Source organism: Gymnogyps californianus, chromosome 1 (assembly GCF_018139145.2).
Source record: "Gymnogyps californianus isolate 813 chromosome 1, ASM1813914v2, whole genome shotgun sequence".
Taxonomy (NCBI): Eukaryota; Metazoa; Chordata; class Aves; order Accipitriformes; family Cathartidae; genus Gymnogyps; species Gymnogyps californianus.
Window position 1 is genome coordinate 157,609,910 of NC_059471.1, and position 21,501 is coordinate 157,631,410.

General features: G+C 36.1%; 1 protein-coding gene across 1 annotated transcript in view; it reads right to left on the reverse strand.

The window, feature by feature from the left end:
• The window catches only part of SLC41A2 (solute carrier family 41 member 2), a 50,320-nt gene extending 28,819 nt beyond the window's left edge, over positions 1–21,501 (reverse strand). Inside the window, exons 1-5 of the mRNA XM_050915099.1 lie at positions 20,767–21,501; positions 17,947–18,054; positions 11,834–11,905; positions 10,836–10,980; positions 8,785–8,931 (exon numbers count right to left, since the gene is read on the reverse strand). Of these exons, the coding sequence (XP_050771056.1) occupies positions 8,785–8,931; positions 10,836–10,980; positions 11,834–11,905; positions 17,947–18,054; positions 20,767–21,321 (1,027 nt within the window). The 5' untranslated portion in view covers positions 21,322–21,501. The remainder of the gene's footprint in view (positions 1–8,784; positions 8,932–10,835; positions 10,981–11,833; positions 11,906–17,946; positions 18,055–20,766) is intronic.

Genomic DNA, 21,501 nt, shown 5'->3' on the forward strand with positions numbered 1-21,501 from the left:
CACCATGCAGCTTATTACAAAGGCAGCAAATTCAAACAATTACTACTGTGATGTTATCTTGGTGGAGCTAAAATTACTCCTGGAAGAATTGCTGTAGAGTTTTTAGAAGTTACTATCCTTCTGCATTGACTGGTAACAACCTCTGCAGCAGAGCCAGCAGAAAAGATAGTAAGATACCTTTCACTGCATAAGCTAAAAGTGATAGCCAAAAGCTATTAGAATGAGAATGAGACAAAGCCCAAACCAGAAGTAATTTTACAGTATATTATCTCCTTCTTCCTTTGTGGTGCCTTTTTTCCTCCTTTCTCCTCTTTCCATGAACAAAGAGGCGGGCCTAATGTAAAGAGTTCTTACTCAAAAGAGTACACACAATACGTGATTCCTTTATTTCATAATTATAGTTTTATCAAACTTAATAAAAAAGACAAAAATGTACTGATGTAAAGTTCTTGAACTACTTACTGCCCAGGTAAATGCATCCTTCCCTCCACTTGCAATGAAGAAAGATCCCTGTGTGCACTAAAATTGGTCACATGGAAAGGCATCATTCATTCTACATCTATTTATTAAAATTTTGAAACTCCTCTCCTTTTCCCCTCTCTTTTTTTACCTTTTTTTTCCCCCAAGACATAAATCATACTGTATCCCTGCTTTTTCTTTCTCCCTCTCTGCCTGTTCCTCTCATATGGAACCAAGGTGAGGCATAGCACGCACCAGATGCCCAATAACTGATTTAAAGGTCAGAATGAGAGAATAGCTCTAATGTCGTATATTTATGTCCTGGTTTTGGCTAGGACAGAGTTAATTTTCTTCCTAGTAGCTGGTATAGTGCTGTGTTTTGGATTTAGTAGGAAAATAATGTTGATAACATGCTGATGTTTTTAGTTGTTGCTAAGTAGTGTTTATACTAAGTCAAGGATTTTTCAGCTTCTCATGCCCAGCCAGCAAGAAGGCTGGAGGGGCACAAGAAGCTGGGAGGGGACACCGCCAGGACAGCTGACCCAAACTGGCCAAAGAGCTATTCCATACCATATGACATCATGCCCAGTATATAAACTGGGGGAGCTGGCTGGGAGGGGTGGATCGCGGCTGGGGAAGTAACTGGGCATCGGTCAATGAGTGGTGAGCAATTGCATTGTGCACCACTTGCTTTGTATAGTTTAATTCTTTTAGTATTACTATTGTCATATTATTATTATCATTATTATTGTTTTTCATTCCTTTCTGTCCTATTAAACTGTCTTTATCTCAACTCACAAGGTTTTTTTCCTGATTCTCTCCCCCATCCCAGGGGTGGGGGGGCAGTGAGCGAGCGGCTGCATGGTGCTTAGCTGCCGGCTGGGGTTAAACCATGACAATTTAGTAAAATATAAAAGGGCACAAAATAAGTTCCAAGTCTGCCACATTTTTGGAGAGGTTGCCAATTTTATTAAAAGATAAAGTCTACTGGTCAGGAAAGATCCTCTGTTGCAAACAAACATTGAACAGCAAAATACAGATGCAATGGTGAGCATTACCCTAATTAATCACAAATTTTTGAAATTCTTTCACTTGTGCATCAACAATTAGCCCACTGTACTCTTTATTACAAGACTTCTACCAACACAGGAAAGGAAATTAAAGTTCAAAAAAGTATGCCTTTTACCATAATTTCCTTTTTAATCCCACTAACAACTAAAGAACTTGTTAGAATGTGTTCATGAAAAAAGGGAGAGTATTTAACTATCTGCTCCAGTCTCCAAGCTTGGGGAGCTAGTCCAAGAATGTAGTCCAAGAATTACAAAGAACCCTAAAAATAAGTAAAGTATATCATATAATTCTTTTCTCCTGGGGGGGGGCGGGGAATGCACGTAGATAAAACTGAAATCAGTCCAGCAAATGACCGATGAATACTAACCAAGAATTATTTAATAGGTAACTTCTAAATAAATAGTAAAATATAAAATATACATACACATGTCATCCTGCCACAGAAATGTTTTGTAAGAAGTTTATAAAAAAGGAAAAAAAAAATATAAGAAGACAGTCTTGCTAGTGTATGATTCATGAATTATAACCAAAATAAATATAATTTATATCTACAGTGCAACAGGACCATTTCAGAAGTCAGCAAGTAGCCAGAAGCAAGGGCAGCTTTACAAATCTTAGAAAACATGACTAACCCATGGCTGATTATTAAACCTTTCACTAGTTGAATTCAACGTATTTTACATTAGTTAACAGCAGCTACAGGAAAAAAGGAAATATGCATCCATAAAATGACACAACCTGTCATTTTTACAGCAAAGCAAAAGTTAGATGAACTTCCAAGAGGGTGAATATGTGTTTTATAGCAATAAAACCAAAGTGCATAGTGACATAAAAGACAATGACATGAAACAAAATGCAACCAGTGTTTTGTTTTGGTTTTTTTTACACACTAAGATAGGACTTTCAAGACTACTCAGCAATGGCTTAACTTTGTTCCTCTGAGTCAACAGCAAGAGAGAAGAGTTAATTTTTTTGGCCTTATTGTTCAACGTTTTAGTATGTATAAATGTCTTAATTTCACCATGGAGAAAAGTACAGAGAAAACTTATAAAATATGTTTTATACTCGAGTCCTTTAAATGTAGTTGGACATAAAATGGATTATAAAAGCTTCCCCATTGTTGCAATACTGTTATAAGTTTCTTCTTGAAAAGACCAAAAGCCAGGAGCAGCTCTCAGGAGTGGGGGGAATCTCCAAGGACAGGACACAGCCAGAGCTTAGATTCTTTTTTAAAAAAACCTTCTGCTGTTATAATATACTAGCACTTTATTGGGATTCTCTGTTCTAAAGTGCTGGAGGGAATGATAAATAAACAAATAAATAGATCACCAACCATCCCCATGCTGCTAAACAAGGAAGAAATCAGGTATACATATTAATCTGTTTACAAGTTTTAGACCAGACAACTGAAATTCACCCTGCCCAGGTTTTTTAAGGCAAAGATGATGTAAAAATTAAGGCAAGGCAGTTGTTCCCTACCAGAAATTCAAATTCTACTGCCTGTCTATTAAGTTGAATTAAAAACAGAAGCAATTAATAGTTTAGAATTATATTACAGAATCTGTCACAAGTGAGCAATGATAGACTCCAGTTACCTACAGGACCAGTGAAACTACTCAGCTCCAGTCTAACTCTTGGGAACAGAGCGCAGAACTTTTTTTTTTTTTTTGCTATGGGAGACCCTACTTGTAGAACACCTTACTATAAGAACCTAAAAAGATGTTAACCTTGAGATGCATCTATTAAGGAAGGGTGAGCCATCTTCCTCTTCATATTTAATTCACAGAAGAAGAAAATGTATTCTGCAATAGCTGGAGAATGGGAAGAGGGAATAAACGACTCCTCTTTTAGGGCTCACTTCACTCCCTTTTTGATAGCCTTACAGCAGGTAGCTTACATAGCAAAAGGAATCTCGCTCAGCCTGGCTCTGCTATAGAATTTGTACCATCTCACAGTGGAAGATCAACTCCTAAAAGCACTCAACTCTTCAATGAACTTCTGACTGTGACCTTAAATTAAAAAAGGAAGGAAGGAAGGAAGGAAGAGGAAAGAGACAAGGTTCTCAACCAAGTCCTTACTGATCTTCATTTACTTTAAGCCCTCATTCCTTTAGTAAACAGTGATATAAATGAATCTTCTAGTTTGGAGAACTCAGATGCTTAATGTTTTACTCCTTGTGCAGGGTATCTACTGTGACATACAGTTCAGTGCAGTGCCGCTGAAAACAATGCAACCTCTAGTAGGAATCAGAGGTAAATTGGAAATATACTACTTCAAAGCAACTGGTAGGAACCTGAAAATAATAATGTGAATCACACAATTTGTCTTCTCAACCCAGATCCAACACGCACGAGAGAGAAATGCATTATACTGGGTCTTCGTATTCCAGAGCATCCCCCGTGTTCCATTCGCGGAACAGGAGCCGGGTCCCAGCGACAGTCCTGGGGAGCCCTCTAGTGCTTTCCCCCAGCTATTTACCAACGATTCACAGACACAGTTCTTTTTAGGCAGTTGTTAAGACAGAAAGAACTGTTAACCTTTTACTATTTAAATCCCCATGTTTGATACCTTTGCCATTATTTTTAAAGCACTCAGATGAACTTTTAAGAAATTATATGTACGATGGCGGCCAAACAAGATGTTTGATTTGGCCCTAGCCTAGGTAAGAATGCTACAGTCCTTTCCCCTGCCTCTTCTGGGTATGTCATAAAGCATCCTCTCAAACCAAAGGCTGAGCACAGGTGTACAGCTCTGTTACAGACAAGCAGGAAGCTTGTACATAAATAATTTCCCCCTTCCAGTTTTGTTATCTGAAAACAACTCTTCCTCTGCAGAAAGGAGCCAGAAACTTACACTTTGTTTCAGTACATTTGAGTAGTTAGGCCAATAAATCATAGGGGAAAATAGTTAATTCAGAATACAGTTCAGAGGTGAATCCCACCTGCTTCATTACTAGCCCATAAACTGTGGGTTTCTTTATAACATTCCCACTGGGCTTGTTATTCTAGCACTGAGAAAGCAGGGAAATGACAGAAAGAACATAAGAACATCTGTGCTGGGTGAGGCCAAAAGTCTCACCTAGCCCAGTATCCTGTGTCTGACTATGGTCAACAGTTCAGGCTTGTGGAAAGAAAAGAAAATGACAAGTTTAGAGTGATGCTTCTTTCAGTGTGCTCTGCCAGCTTCTGCTACGGTTTGCCTCAGGGATTTCATCACTCAAGTTTCTGTCTGCATCTGTCTGTTCAATACTCCTCAATGGATTCTTCTCTCATTAATTTATGCAAATAGTTTTCTAAAATCACTTTCGTCCTCTTAATACATCATGGCAGTAAGTTCCGCATCCCAATCATGTATTGTGTAAAAAAGTTTCTTTAACTTTTTTTTAACCTGTTGCCTAATCATTTTCTGAATGCCTCTTCCCTGCCATTCACAACTTTGTATACCTCTTCTGAGCTGAAGCTACTCCATACTTCTATTCCTTGTTACTATTTCATAGTTCAAATACATGCATCTTGGAAACCACACATTTCCAAGGGCTTTGTGGTATGTTCTTACTTTAGAAAGACTGTTTCCTAAGAGAAAGAAATACAAAGACATTGAAAAAAAAATATAAAAAGCAGAAGCAGTCATTTTAGCAGTAACTAGATAATTACATACATTACCAAAGAGAAGTATTTCCAGAAGACCATACAGAAAGAAAATTGGGAGTAACTCTTAGAAACGTACTTGAGCCTACTAATCCTTCCCCCTACACATGTGTGGGATCTGCTTTTCAACTGCAGTGGCTGACTAAAATGCGAGTAGCGATGACAGCTGTAAAAGTAGCAAAGGATCAGTTCAAACTGGCCCCACTTCTTTTTTTATTCCTCTGAGATACATTAGGCCATCTGTAACTAGTGATGTAAATTTCTGGAAATGTGTGAAAGGAAGAAAGAAGTCCAAGTTTCTTTCTCCATCTTCTTTTTGGGGTTGAGTGTTTTTTGTTTGTTTAGATTAAAAAAAAAAAAAAAAAAAAGCATGTTTTAGGAGAAACTGAAATAGTAGTAGTAATTGGTTACTCCTTTAAAAAAAAGAAACATATTATCTGTAATTTATATAAAGCATAGGAAGCAGTACTAGATATAGTCACAAAATAATATATGTTGTTTATTTACAAATGACAAATGTAGCTACTATTAAAATCCAGCTACTATTAAAAAACCAGTACATGTAACTAAGTTTTGCCTGTGGCCACAATTAAAAAAAAGAAATGGAAAGGAGTAGAGGAAGCTGTTTAAAAACGGTAAGACTCCGTATTAATGATTTACTGTCTTTGAGTCATATGGATTCAACTTAGGCAATTATATAGAGAACATTACAATGCAAATACAAAAGAAACTAATACTTGGAGGGAAAAGATTTAGGAAAAAAATGAAAAATCACTGGCACATTCATTACAATGTAGTTTAGAAAGCAAAATTTTAAAAACCAAAACGAAGTTTGACCTATAGGGCATAAGTTTCTAAGAAACTTCATTTGAAATACTTACTAGTTAACATTTAAAACCTGAAGTCTAGCATTATTTTAAATCAGACACGGTCCTGACTAGAATAAATTTTAATCGTAACCCTAGCCCCAAATCTAATCTCAGTGTTAACCCAAATTTGGCCACCTCTTCCAACTCCACACCTACCCAGATAGCCAGTATATGCCAATAATCCTAGCTAACTCTCTTCTAGCTAACCCTTTTCCATCTAGCTGGTATACTAACTTCCCTGACACGTCATTGACTAGCATAAACCCTGATTTTGAACTGAATTCCAATCAAACATATTGATTGTTGGGATCTGAAATCTATGTTAAGCAGCATAACCGAATGTTCCAGTCTAGTAAGATTTTTGGGGATAGCAATAAATCTAGATAAACAGTCTCTAATGAGCTAAACTCTAATTATTATCCCAGCCCTAGCATTAGCTGCAGACACCAAATTTCATCAGAATAGAGGCTTCCTCTCTGTTTTTCTCATGGGGAGAAAAGAAAGAAGAGAGGTTAAAAAAAAACGTTTACCAATTTTCTTTTCACTGTAAGTCTATAAACTTCCTTAAAAGAAGTATCGAAAGGAATTATTTGAGAAATAAGTTATTTTATTAGAATATAATATAAAGTATTTAAATATAGGTATGAAATTAACAATACCATTTAAGTTTTAAAAAAATAAAGAAAATATAAAAAATGGCTGTATTGCACACTGACACATTTAAGCTGACATCATGTCAACACTTTCTAAATATGAAAAATCAAATACGGAAAATATAAAATCATCAGTTAAAAACTAAGAAACAAAATGGCAAGTCACACCAAGGTAGCTTGAGTCTTATTAGATACCTTTTCTGACTGATGCTGTAATACTTACACAGAACAGCTCAAATTTTTACATAAAAAGGCTTGAACAATGAGCATAGATGTAAAGAATATATGTGGTGATATCAGCATGTCTGGTAAAACAATTATGGACAACAGGAAATTTGGCCTGTGGTATACTATACCATAATTGTCTACAATTATGTCTTTTAAAACACAATATACTTTAAATAGTTTCTATGGAAGGAGTCCGTTGCAGCAATAATTTAATTTTAAATATTGTTCTGAACATTCTTCTCCTCCTGTGAGAAATTGTTTTCACACTTTTTGTTTCTTCATGGGGAAGATGAAGAAACAGGAAGAAAAAGACTGATTTTTGAGTTCCTCATTCTCATTTTCCAAGCTTACATCTCCTTTGTGACAATGAAGCATTTCATTACATCAGCTACTATCTGAGCATGCTTCTAATAATAACAACTATAGGCATATTCATTTTTAGCAGACATTGTGATGATGAACCTTCTTCAGTGGTCTGCTCCTTTAAGAGAGTAGGATTTAAACAGTACAGGTCCTAGAAATCAGAAAAAAAGTTTCAAAGGGACTATAGAAACATGCAAATAACTAGTAGAAGAGAAGAACTGCAGACTGAAAAAAAAAAGTCATTCGTAAGAAAATTAGTTTGGAGCTGTGTAATTCACCTGTTCATAGCTGTTAGTGAGAAAGTAAAAAACTGTCATCAAGAAGCCAGACAGAATTCATGCATGAAGTAGGATTAGATCATTGCCCTCTGTAGTCAGTAGTCAACAAAGGCCTCTCCTTTGCTCCTTAGCTATTCAGAGTGGTTATACAATTTTTCATCTTTCGTGGCAGAACTGCTGTTCTGACGAAAGCTACAGCTAAATTAGCAGATTTATGTTTGAAATATAGTCACCAAATCTATAAGAGAAAACAAAGAAAACAGAAGAGAGCAGGGCCATTATTTGGAGAAGCTGGAAGTGGTTACTTCGTTTACTGAAAAGCAGAAGGAAACGCTGTTAAAATCAAGCACAGGCACAGGGAACAGGAGGGAGACACTGAAGTGTCACACTGTGAGGGAAACAAAGCTGAGGAAACTCATATTGGAAGCTGGAGCCGGGGAGATGAGGAAACAAGAAGGTATTGCAATGGGAGCTGGAAAGCACTTGGAAGGAATCAGAAGGAAACTCACAATAGTCTTTGTGTAACTCATTTAAAAGTCAGCAATCACAAAGCACAAATCTATCTAAAATTAGGCTTTACTTCTTTGAATACATACTTGTTGTCGACTTGCTATTGTTACTCAAATTATTTAAATTATTTTTATTTTGATTTCTGGGCATAGCTGCAGCTCAAGATATACTTGAGTGGTGTCTAAAACCACACCCTAACAAAAAAAAAAAACCATTCTCAAAGCAGAACTCCTCTCCCAGCAGCTTATCAAGATAGCCAATTCAACTCCTTCCCCTCAGTGCAAGGGGAGAACAATTCAAAAGGGCTCTGGGAAGCAAATATTTGATTTAGGGTGGGTATTCAAGAAAAATTGGATAAAGACAGCTTCCTTCCCCCCCAAGGAAGCAGAGTAAATTCAGCAACTACAGTTTCTAATTCACATGTAGATTGACTGTGACACTGTGAGAGTCTTTCAGATATTAGTAGATTGTGCCAAGATTGTGGTTAGTGACTTCTATCATGTCAAAAAGACGACAAAAAAGAAAAAAAAAAAAAGATCATGGCATAATGTTGCAACCCAAGATTTATCATTCAACGGTATAAATGTTGACAATAAAGTCAGTCAAACTAAAAGGTTTTCTGAACCTCTCCCTCCCTGCCTTCTCCCCACCCTCCTAACCCCAAAGAGGCTCCTAGGGAGACATATACACTTAGAAACATACTTACCAAGGCAAGTATAAAGACCCTGACTTATCCATGCTAGTATAGCAAGAGTGATAAGATCTCCAAAACTTGCTGCTATAGGAGTGGCAACATTGTCAGGATTAATACCAGTCTTCTTTGATCCAACAATAACTCCAACCATTATTATTCCTAGATTCAACAAAGACGACAGTACTGTAATCATATCTACTGTTGTAACTCCACAGAAAATTCCAAGATAATGGCAATTTCAAACTTAATAAGAAGTCAGTGTTTTTGTCCCAGGATGATTGTTCTTCCCACCTGACTGATGTCTGTATTTTTAAGTTTTAGCCATTTTTAAAAATGAGGTTATATATTAAAAAAAATACAGTAAGCACACCAAAACAAAAAAAATCAAGAATCATCTGTAGAACAAACTATTTTGCTTATGATTAGAATTAGTACTACTGAAATTGTAAATCAGCCATTTCCTGAAGAAAAAAATATGCAGTGTATTATTTCTACACCCTATTAACTTTCACTGCCTGAAATTTAAATTACACTAGGCTGAAAACAACATAAGATTAAATACTTAGACATCTGATATTGTGCAAGATTTCCAGTCATGGACTTAGCACCAAATGTCAAGAACCTACATCATAAATTAAAAACAAGACAATATATAAAAATGTTACTTGCTACACAGTTTAAAAATTTTAAATTAGGGATGTTGGTTTCTACTTTTTTCCTATAAACAGCAACACTAACTTTTTAAGAGGCATTTCCCTGCAGAATGCAAGTGGCTACTAAAAATAAAATTCACGTTGTTATTAACAGTCTTCTTTGGCGTAACCTGAGTAATCTCCCTCTCATCACATAATACACATAAGAGCTTCAACTGTGTATGCTATCCTTTATGTTATTTTAAAGAATTTTTGAAAAACTGGTATTATAATTTTCGTGTATTTTAGCAATATTATGTATTGTAGGCTACATTAGGAGTTCACTTTCAGAGAAACTGCCTAAAGAGTTACACTCCATGAAATTCTCGGAAGAAAGAACTGAAATGATCCTGTAGGATCACAATATTTCAAAAGCACCTGTTTCACATGTAGGAGGATGAAGCTTATAAAGTAATGTCCTGTGCTGGCCCATCACCAGATAACAACAAAAGTTTCTCTTCATGTCCAAATTATACATGAGAAGTGGAAAAAATGCACTCATGTTCCCCAGTTCTCTTGCTGCTCTTAATTCTGCACATGATCAAACTCAATGGCTTTGTAGTCACTAAAAAAAAGTATGTGCTCTTAATTCCATGCAAAACTTTAAAAATTTCGCAATTTTCACATAAATAAGCATATCAAATTAGTAAAAAAAGGCAGTTAAACATTTTACTTGACTTACTATTATTAAGACTACTGACTATGTATTTTCATTAAGAATATGTCACAAGTAGAGGTACTTTTTTTCCTCCCTCATGTCCATTAAGTACTGTCTTTTATGGTTAAATGTTTCCTGACAATTGGGAAGAGAAGATTAAATTCATCATGCCATATGGCTCCAGACAGACATTGGCATTGTTTGTAGTGGGGACTTGAACTTGGCCCAAACCCTTCACATAACAAGCCAATTTGTTCACTTCAGATAGGAAGCAGAGCACAAACTAACATATAAGCAGCATGGGCAACCAGGAACTTTGGATTCAGCTGAGCTAACATCCAAGCTCACTTGTGTTTAATTACAAATAAGTTCTACCTGTTCAGTACTGAGAATATATTTTGTACATTAATGAATACAGAAAGCAAGGGAAAAAAGTTCTCCATCGTATTAGGTAAAATCTAAAAGACATACTTTTTGGTTTAGATATGCTCAGGAGGTCACGCAAATCAAAACCTTTTCAAAGAATATGACAGGAGAGGAGTGCAATATGCAGGCCTACATGGAAATTGCAAAAGGGCATCCTATCCTCAGCTGTGTTTGAGATGTATTATACTTTACTGGATTTAAATTTTTAAGGAATGGCAACATAATACACATTCAGCATCCACAGAAAACTAAATAACTGTAAAAAGTAACATATATACTCCTTTTACCTTGTAAAAGAGAAGCTATGAAGGCAGTTGCTACGCTGCTAGAACACAGAAGGACTGAATGATCAAAGCGGTATTTGCCCTCTGGAATCCAGCCCAATATAACCGCTGCCACTGCTGCCAGAAAACCAACTACTGTTGCCTGAACCTGGAAAAGAAAAAGAAGATGAACAATTCTTAAAATAATTGATAGACTTAAGAGGACTACAGAATCATTTTCTGTTATTCTTTCCTCCTATCTACATTTATTTGCAGGGTGTAAAGGGAGCATGCTCATCCATTTTGTAGAGATGATGATAACCTTGGACGATCAAGAAGAAAAATCTTATGCCAGCAGAAAAGGCTTTACCAGCATTTCAGAGATTCAAGAATAACAGTAAAATCAGGGAAAAGAGCTGAGGATTTACCAGAAGCCGATGCCTAAAGAGGCTCCTAGGGCACTTAAAACAGTGAGGTCACAGCATAAACATTTAACCTATTTTTTGAGCATGTTGTATTATAACATATGAACATGAAATAGTTCTTAATCTTAAGAAATAGTTGCTTTGGAGAACAAGCACTCCCTTCCTCAAATGACCCAGCTATTTAAAATATTGTTTATTATCCAAAAGCTCTATCACATACTTCCTTTAAACATTGAATCCAATGCAAATACAGTACTGAAAACATTTGAGAGGTCAAATTTAAAAGGTTTTGCCAAATCTGAAATTTTGCTCTAATCATCCTCAGATCCTCTCTCAGAAAAATTAAAAAGGAAATACCCTTGGTACAGTCACAAAGAATACCTCTTCTTCTGATAAATATAAGCTCATATTGTTTTAGAGAACTACACTGTTAAAAAAAAACATCATGCAAACATTGTATGTTAAGTATGAGCTAGTGTAGTAGAGCTAGCTTCCCATTAACACTGTCCATCTCCATACTTACCAATGTTTGTGATGGACTTTTTCAATAACTTCACTCACTTACAAGAGTTAATCAAATAAATCCATTATATTTACCTGTTTTAAGGCCAAATTGCCAATTATTAGGTTCCATTTCTCAATGGGAGAATCCATTTTTCCAATATTTACCTGCCAAAATTGGAAAAGAATTTCAGACATTTGGGTTTAAAATTGTATTACTTGAAAATGCACTAACAAGGCAGAAACCCACAAATAATTTAACTCATACAAAAAAAAGATACATTTTGAAAGCAAGTTAAAACCAAGCTATACTTTCTTCAAGTCAAGGGTTGCTGTTGATTTTAAATTGTACTTACAGTACCTATCCAAAAGTAGCTAAACTTGATGCAGTTTTACACAGTAACTGCTTTAACATTAGCTTACTGTGCAAGATATACTAGCCACCTTACATTCCGGATATGTCCAAGCACCACCAGTGATGAGATCAGTGGCTGGAAAGGAAACTTATCAGTATTCAGTCACTTTAGACTGAACTTGTTTCTATGGTCCTTAAATTCTATGAGCCAATAGAAAAATGTGTAGATGCATGAGAGTGTGTGTGTCCACACACACATGTAAGTGTGTTAATTGATTGCAATAAAACTACCTGCATAGAGAAACTGCAAGTGCTTATGGAAGATCAGAAACCACATCTAATACTGTTTAGTATTCTAACTTTTCATTTATACAATACAGCTAGAGACTTATGATGCTGTAAATTATGTAAGTCCAGTCATAAGGCAGTAGCTGGAAAGACAGCAAATAAATCATTCTAAGAAATGAAAAAGTACATACATATTCTTTTATAATATATTTCCTACTTTTACTTTTTTTTTTTGAGTTAGAGGACAAGATCTGAAGAACAGTACATACCACTGCAGTATGACTCTGTTTAAAATAACTTCCTTTTTGAGATAACTGAACAATTTTTTATACATTGAGCATAAATTTTAGTGTTTTTTCCCACAGAGTACTAATTTATAAGATAACATACTTCTCAAAACACAGAAAGTCTTAAGGCATATATTTTTCATCTTTTGATAATTTCTTTCCAGTTGGTTTTACTTCCATTTCTTTTTTATTTTGTTCCATTTTGTGATAGTAGTGACTTGCGAGGAACAAAGTATTGGAAGAAATGTTAACTTAAAAACTTAGAAATATAGTAAAACACTTTATCTCAATCCACACTATAAATATTTTACAGTGTTCAAAGTACAGTCAAAGCTCCATTAATACATGCATTAAGTTTAAATATTACAGCAATATTTAAGGAAGTGCAGATAAGAATTTCCTTTGCATCCTTCTTAAATATATATGCTAAATGAATGAAATGGCAGGCTATGGAGAGCTTCATTCTTTTTCTCCTTTGAAGAAGTTTTGGAAAAGTATCCAAAAAATCCCTGTTCAAACAGTAATCTTGCAAAATGCTTAATCCAGCCTAAAAGTGAGCTGCTGCCAAATGGCATAGTTCTTCTCTCCCCTACTATCAGCTACACATTCACGTTTTCTTTCTCGAACCAGATCTACCAAGTCCATGAGTGAGTTCATGGCAACATAAATTTGCTTGCTGGTTTGATGGAAAACGCTTTTTTTCAGGGAGCAAAAAGGAGTTATCTTCTACAAAATGATCTGAACCATCACATGCAAACATGTAACCATGCACAAATGCTCTTAGGGTTTGGAAGGGAGAAAAAGAGCAGGACGACTCCTTTCAGCTGCAGATTTCCGTAAAGTAAGATCAAGTTTACTGTGATACTGTGGAATAGATGGACCTAAACAAAAAGGTTTGTAAAGTCATATTGCTAATGCCTAACCCTGATAACACACAGTCAAGACAAAAGTCTGCATAAGTTTACAGGGATGACTGGATGAGTGGTGTTTTGGTGTTGTGGTTTGTTTTTTTTTTTTACTTCCTCTTAAAAAATGAAAAAGGAATAGGGAGAAAAAGCAACAGTCTGAACCGAGACAACGAGAGTGACCCAAACTACAGAACAAAGCTGAAGAATACAAAACACACAATATAAATATTATGCTTGAATGGGCAGTTGACCTAAGTACACCTCACACAGTTAACGCCAGCACAGCAGTGGGCGGAGGGAGAAGGGCTTACATTAACACTAACACCAAAGAGAAGTACAAGCTATGCCCTGAGGTAGATTAAAAACACAGTATTGAGACAGATTTGAAATGACTGATTCTAAAGTGGATGGGAAGTTGTGAGTGACCAGTAAGAAGCAGCTGAAGTAGGAATTTGGCAACAAGATGAATGAAAGCGATGAGACAACACTTGAAACCAGATGTAGTATGGATAACAGAAACTTGCTAACAAGACATTACTTTTTGGCTGACTACATAATTACGATGAAGTAAAGATAGTTAGTTTACAGCCCCAAGAGCGTAGACATGTCTACGAATCCAGATGCAATTATAAGCTAACTGAGCAAGAAGGGTATGAATTAGCTCCAATGCTGAACTCATGTTAGAAATTTCCTCCTCAAAAGGTAAAGCTTTTTACAGGCACACAATCTTGCACTTACTGCAAAGACAGAAACTGGTGGGGAGCCAGCTAGTGCAAATTTAGGTCAGAGAAGGGAAGATTAATCATACAACTGCCTCCAAACAACTGTTTAGATATGCTCTGAATTAACATACTCCTCCTGTTTTTACCTAGGATGAGGACAACAGGACCAAAGATTGGATGGCTAAAGAGAGTAGGGGTCAATGAAATCAATGTGAAGCATGCAAAGGTCAGAATAACCTCTTTCACAGAGGCCTAAGAGAACTGGCACATAAATTGCAGGTCTAGTAGTAAGCTTTTTGATTAAACTCTCCAGTAAGCAGTGATACAATATGACACAACACCTGTTTTTAAAACCTGGGGGAAGCAGAGCAATCAAGGCAACTGTCCTGGAGTTCAAATTCATATCTGGCAACTAAACCCAAGCTGTCACCTGCAAGAAGTAACATGTAACAGGTTTCCACATTTTTTGGTTTGTTTTTTGGTTTTTTGACTAATGATTGGAAACCTTACAGAGTTCTTGTGTGTTTGCCTTTGCAGTAGCACTAGGGGGGATGTGGCTGGCTATCTGCCAGCTCACAGACCTGTGCACATTTGCAACTGGTGTTGAGTGTGAAAAAAGACACGTAAGAGAAAGTTGGAAGGTTCTCTGCAAGATAAAAGCCTTTTTTTTTTTCCTGTTTTTTGATGTACAAAATCTAAATATAATCTTGTTAGCATTATCTTGACAATGAATGATCTATATTGTTCTTATTTTGTACAGTATTGTTCTCTTAAACCTCCACTGTATTGTGCGCATGCACATACACACACACACTCTACAAAATTTACTGATGAGCTCTTCATCAGCTAGAACAAATTAGAGCCACCACTGACAAAAGACAGAACGTTCACTGAACCGTGACAAGCCTCTACCTCCTCCCTGTGAAGGATGTCCGATGAACTTACAATATGACTAAGGAAGTCGCAGAAAGTATTTCAATCACCTGTGTAACTTAGTCCAGGGTCTGTCATGATTCTTGAAGAAAACAGGTCATACAAGGAAATTAGAGGCATTAGAAAACAAACAAACAAACAAATAACAAAAAAAACCCCACAAGTCTGTTGATGCAAAGCTGAGAAGTAGCTTGGTGCCAGTGGTGCCGTGACTGTGACTTCGGGCAATGCCAAAGACATTGGAACTCCCACACGCCACATAGCAATGTCTGAAGAAATGTACACTTCACTGACCTCTTCTTAGCCAGTTAATTAATCTTCATGGTAGAAGGATGTGAACAGAGCTGGCTAACCTGATTTGGCCAAGATAGACATATGACAATTTCTGGTACTGGGGTGAGAGGAAGCCTTCATGGCATGCTTAAGTAAAAACCTCTGAAGCATCAGCTGATTTATGGCTTGGTGAGACTTAATGACAGTGGTGAGTGGCACTGGTAACACTCCTCAAACTAAGCCCTCTCAGAATGGACTGTTTGAGTCTTGGTAGGAGCTTGGACTTCAAATGGCCAAATTGGCTCTGAAAAATCACATTCAAGACATCTATAGATCATGTTATCTCACAGTTACTGGGATACTCTTAAGAATGCCATTTTGGGCTGAGGGGAGCGGCCTGAACCTCATGATGCCAACTTTCGTTAACCACTGAACATGCAGCCAGTGTTGTGGAAACTCCAGTATCCTTTATTTGTGTGTGTGAGAGGGGGATCAGCTCCTTGACTTTTGGTAACCGTTGATGGATAATAAGAACTGAGGTCAGGATTCCCAGCACAGAAAAAGGGTCTGCATGGCCCTTTTCCAAATGTCCCCTGATTGCTACGAGGTTCACAAATGAGATGGCATTGGTGAGGATGGGGAAATCAGCCATTGATTGGCCCAGAGAAGAAGTTCTGGAGTTATGATCTGGCAAAGGTCATAAGTTCAAGTGAGACAAATAATTAAAGATCTCATTAACTGAAGCAGAAGTGGAGGAGCTGATTCTGACCCTCTTCTTTTAAGCCTTCAGTAAGGCACTGGTAGATCTTGGACCTGGTGTATTTTTCACTACGCAATACAAGCAGTTTCAATCCTCAGGCTACGAACTGTACCAGTCAGGAACAACTTAAGCAACAGGTCAACACAAAAAAAAAAGGTAAAAGACAAAAGTATTCATGCCTGACAGTAAAGGCAGTAAGGTTTAAACACAAAATATTGTTAAGAAACAGTAAGAATACTCAGAAAAGTAAGAGCATTAAAATCAAACAGAAAACCAGACTGAATAGCTAAGGCTGCCATTGATAAAGATACAAAAAACCATGTCAATTCTTACATATGAAAGAATGGATATGGGGCAAAAGTAATCAGTTTCTATAATTGGCATGACACAAGCAAACCTTCATAGGACTGCTAAGGCTATGTCCATCACAGTGTGCATTTGGGCAATAACGCAATATGATGTGGCAATGACATTTATTAATGACTGAAAACTGGGAGACCTTGTCAATACAAACCACTGTAATATCGTACAAAAACTAAATGACCATGAGGATTACAGCAATGAAAACAGATGAAATTCAACAGTAGAAATGCAAGGTCATGCACTTATGGACTAATAATATTTCTGCCAGAAGATGGTTGTGACAGCTGGAAATAACACAAAAGGAGAAATACTAGGACGCAGTCACTGATCACAAAGTGACTGTGAGGTCTAAATCTGAATAAGTACATATAAACCTAGAAAGTTTCAAGAGCAATTTTCGAGAGAAATAGGGAAGTGCTATTCTACAAAGCCATAGTAAGGTCTCATCTGGAGTTACATACACCTTTGACCAAACATTTTCTAGAAAGATTCATGCAAGCAGGAACAGGTAGAGAGCGGGGGCCTTGCTGGAGAATGGAAAAATTATCTTACAAAGGAGAAACACTGCATTAGGCAGTCTCTTACAGAGATACCCAGTTCAGGTACCAGAAATAGTTCAGCCATATTATTAGAACATTCTGTTCACTATAGTTATTCACACACACACAAAAGATACATGGTAAGGTAATCTGGCTTGCTTAGGCTAGAAAAATGAAGGTATGGAACATCCCCTGAGATGTAGAAAAGAACTATGACAAATACGTAAGAAAGAAGGCATAGAAAAAACCTAGTTATACTATGTTACAGTGTTGACACACACACAAAATAAGCAGATCCCCAGAAAAACACCACAACAAAAAAGGAATAAAATTATTTAGCCAGAAAGCTACAAAAGAGTTTCTTACAGTTTGATCAACAAAGGTCTGGAATAGCAATGTTAGCAATGCTTTATTTTGGTGCCACACAAGTGGCCTTTAGAAAAATGCGTTCAAAACGTTCACATTTTGTTAGTCTATTCAACCCCCCTCAAGGCCAAAGAGATCTGTCAACCTTACAGAACACACATGTAAATCTCAAAAATCTACTTTACCTGTTCTGAATGATGACTCAGAAGAGACCAAAGAAGTAAAATTTTGATGTGTGGAGATTAAAAGAGGGTTGCCTTTTTAACTTTGCCAATTTAATAACAGATTTAAAGAGCCCCCGTAACAGCCAGATTAAGCCATCAACATAAAACACCTGTGTTCCAAAGATTTGTTTTCCTTTTGAAATATTTACAACATATATCTGAAGAGCAAAGGGGAAGAGAAAGTTACTTACAGCAGTTGACAGCCGGGATGCCAAGGTCATTTCCAAATTTCCTTTGAGACCAAGAAGTGCAGGAACCAAGATAAAAACTTCAGTAACATTCTTGAACACATCCCAGTGCTATATAAAGAATACAGTGGGAAACATTCAATTGAAAAATTCTCTTTAGACCATCTGCAAAGTATTCAAAAAATTCTGTAACTCATAACTTAATCCTCTAAAAAAAAAAAGTCAATCTTTTTATATTAGACCTAAAAGTAGAAAGCCAGAACTGTTATATATCTAGATAAAATAGATTTATGACTGCATATTACTACTTCAAAGATGAGAATACCAAAAGTAAGAGATACAAAATTTGGCCTTAAAACAAAGCTAGTTAAAAAAAGATGTCACTAATTTGAAGTCTTTTTTTTCATTACTTTAAAATAGTACCAGGTACTATGACTGCTCTTGAATTCTGCTCTTAATTTACAATAATATTTTCATCTTCTCCCTTCCAGCTCTGTAGAAACCTCACATAAAACCAGCAAGGAATTAGTTGTCAAATGAACAGAGCCTGTAAGTGAAAAAAGCTTACCTTTATTCTTTTACTTCTAAGTGTGAAATTTAGGAGAGTACAGTTTTCCAAAGCCCAGATTTTATAAAGCAAACTCTCCCGTAATTTTTTGTGTGCTGAGTTCTCAGCACTGAAATGCTGTGCTACTTTGTATGTCTGTCAATCCATGTATTTAATTTGTAATCATTTACCAACTGTAAGTAAACTAACAGAACTGTAAATTGTCTTTGTATTCAGGGATTTGCAATCATTTAAACTATTAACTTAATTAAACTAAAAGGATTCAATTCTCAAATGTAAACAAGATCTGATAATTACCTATATGTGAAGTTACATATGTATTTACTACTGGGAAAGAATAGCCATGAAATGGTTTGTAAAAAACAAGCTTAGAGTGCTTTGTTGTCTCCAAATTTTCATTTTCAAAACATCTTCTGTCACATTTCAAAATCCTGCTTTACTGACATCATAGTTTAATGCTTAGTTTAAGGTGAAATAAGGTAGTACTGACACTAGCTATTTATTTTTGCCTTTGTGTCACATCTCTCTCATTCATGGTGAGCTGGACTGGGAAACCAACAAAGATTAAAAGTAATACAGAAGGAAAAATCAAGATATATCTCAGTTCCTCTCAAAAACCAGCTATACAAACACATTCCCTTAAGGGAAGGAAGACAAGGTGAAACATTTGGTTGGAAGCCAGTAGCAGCAGTAGGCACAACTGCCTCTTTTGGCTGATCATTATGCTGTATCATGCAGTAAATCATATATTAACAGAGTACAAAGCAAGGATCTGTACAAAGAATAAATTGGTAAGATGTAAATGAACAAAGCACAAGATTGGTGTAAAACAGTGCAAGGAAGCAGTAAAGTTTGCATGCCAATTTTTATTTTCCTTTTTCCTGATGTATAAAAGCGTCTTTTCATTGCAATTGATTGAAGTCCAAGCTTCCTTTACTCTCTCAAGATGCTGAGTGACAAAGATAGTCACCTCTTACCCCTCTTTAAATTAACTTTGCAAACTCTTTAAGTGTAGCTAAAGAGAACTCTAAAGCTGAATGAAACAAAACAAAACAAAAGAAAAAACCAGATTAATTTCTCTACTGTCTTTCAGTTTTAATATTGTGGTTATTTCATATTTTTCAATAATTCTTTGTGAATCTACTCATACAGGAAGAGAGAATCCATGAGGTTTGTACTTATAAGAAATTTCTGTTTTTTAAAAAACAAATTAGGAAATAAAAGTAAATATAGCCTTCAAAATGCAAAGAGAAGGCAAGAAAATAAGCTAGTCCAATAAACCTTTCTTAACTGTTACTGTCTCCAGAATTTTCTTCAAATATCACTGCACAAAGAATTATTTCATAGGCAACTGTTACTTTTAACTCCACTGAAATGCTGCTAACATCTACAACTGTGTTAAACTAGAAAGCGGTCCTAAAACCATTCCATATCAGTAGGGTCTTAGTGATATAATACTCCAAAACAGGTTTTAAAAATATTATTAAACTTCAGTCTTAAAATTGAAAGAAAGTTCTATTTTATCTTAGCCCGAATAACTATGATCAGTTAAATCCGCTACCACAAACCAAGATAATCTGGCTTCTCTGGACTTACTACAATTACATTTCAAGGTGGACATGACTTTGCAGCCCTGTTCACACCACTGACGTTTGTAATTCCAAGTGTTCAGTATACCTAATGTTATACAAAAAAGTCACTTACATGCATGTGAATATTCAAAAAAGCTCTAAATCACTTCATATGAATTTCATATAACATATGAAAGTAATGCACATTTTCATATACCATATGCATTATCATGGACCAAATCTACACAGTATTTCAGAAATTGCATAGACTTGAAGCACACAAGGAGATGAGATAATGCAACACATTCTTCTAATCTTTGTAAACTCCTATGTCTTGCGGCATCACGGTTAATTACAACTCCCACTTGACTATGTATACGTTTATTAGTGTCAACAGAATTTTGAACCGTTACTATATTTCTATCATTAGTTAAAGCAGAAGGTAACAGTTTTATTCACCAGCTCACTGTGGCTAAGTGACAACACTTACCAAAACTTGAACGACTCCAAATTAAACATTGGAACTGTTTAAGATGAGGTTTGGGGAAAAGGAGTTCATAGTAGCAGAACCATACACAGACCTAATTACTCCTCAATATTGTAAACATCTACAATATCACGCATTAGAATTATAAACCTCATAGACTACCTGTTAAAAAAAAATCTTCCAAAGCAAATACCAACCTGTACAATATCCAAAACCATGCCAGCAGAAACAGTTCCAAATCCTGCTAGCAAAAAAGGTACGAGTATCTGTAATGCCATAACACTACTAGATTCTTTGGGTTGTTTTCTACTTCCTTCCACAATGATATCTTCATTACTGTCACTAGATAGGTTGTCTTCCTGCAACATGGCATCTGTTTCTGAAGTGTCCATTCCATCACAGTAATTATAACTGGTAAAATCATCATATTTAGGGCTACAGCTAGATTGGCTGTGTTCATTACTACCATGAAAACTTGGTTCCGAGAAGTGATGGTACTCTGTGTGTTGTTCAGACCTTACATTAAAATTGTGTCCTGCTGGTTGTAATCCATCTTGCCAGACACCATTCACTTTTTTGTGTCTTTCATCCTGGTTTATTTGGTAAACAACAGGAACCATACTCAAAAGCAGTCTCAAAAATTTATCAGACTGAATGGTATTAAGATTTATGGTCCAGTTTACAAAACCTTCTCTGTCATGAACTTTGCTATTTGTTTTGGAGATGGTAGATCTGCCTTTACAGTTAGTCATAGTGCTACAGAAGTACAGGTTGAAAAGCACTTTGTTCTTCAGATGTCAGCGAAGAAATCTTGTAGATGAGTCATCAAGTGCCACACTTGATGCTTTTAAAACAGATAAACCAAAATGATCCTTTTTTGCATGCAAAAATGTTTTTTCATTGATCTCAGATCTTCAACAATTCCATAAGCA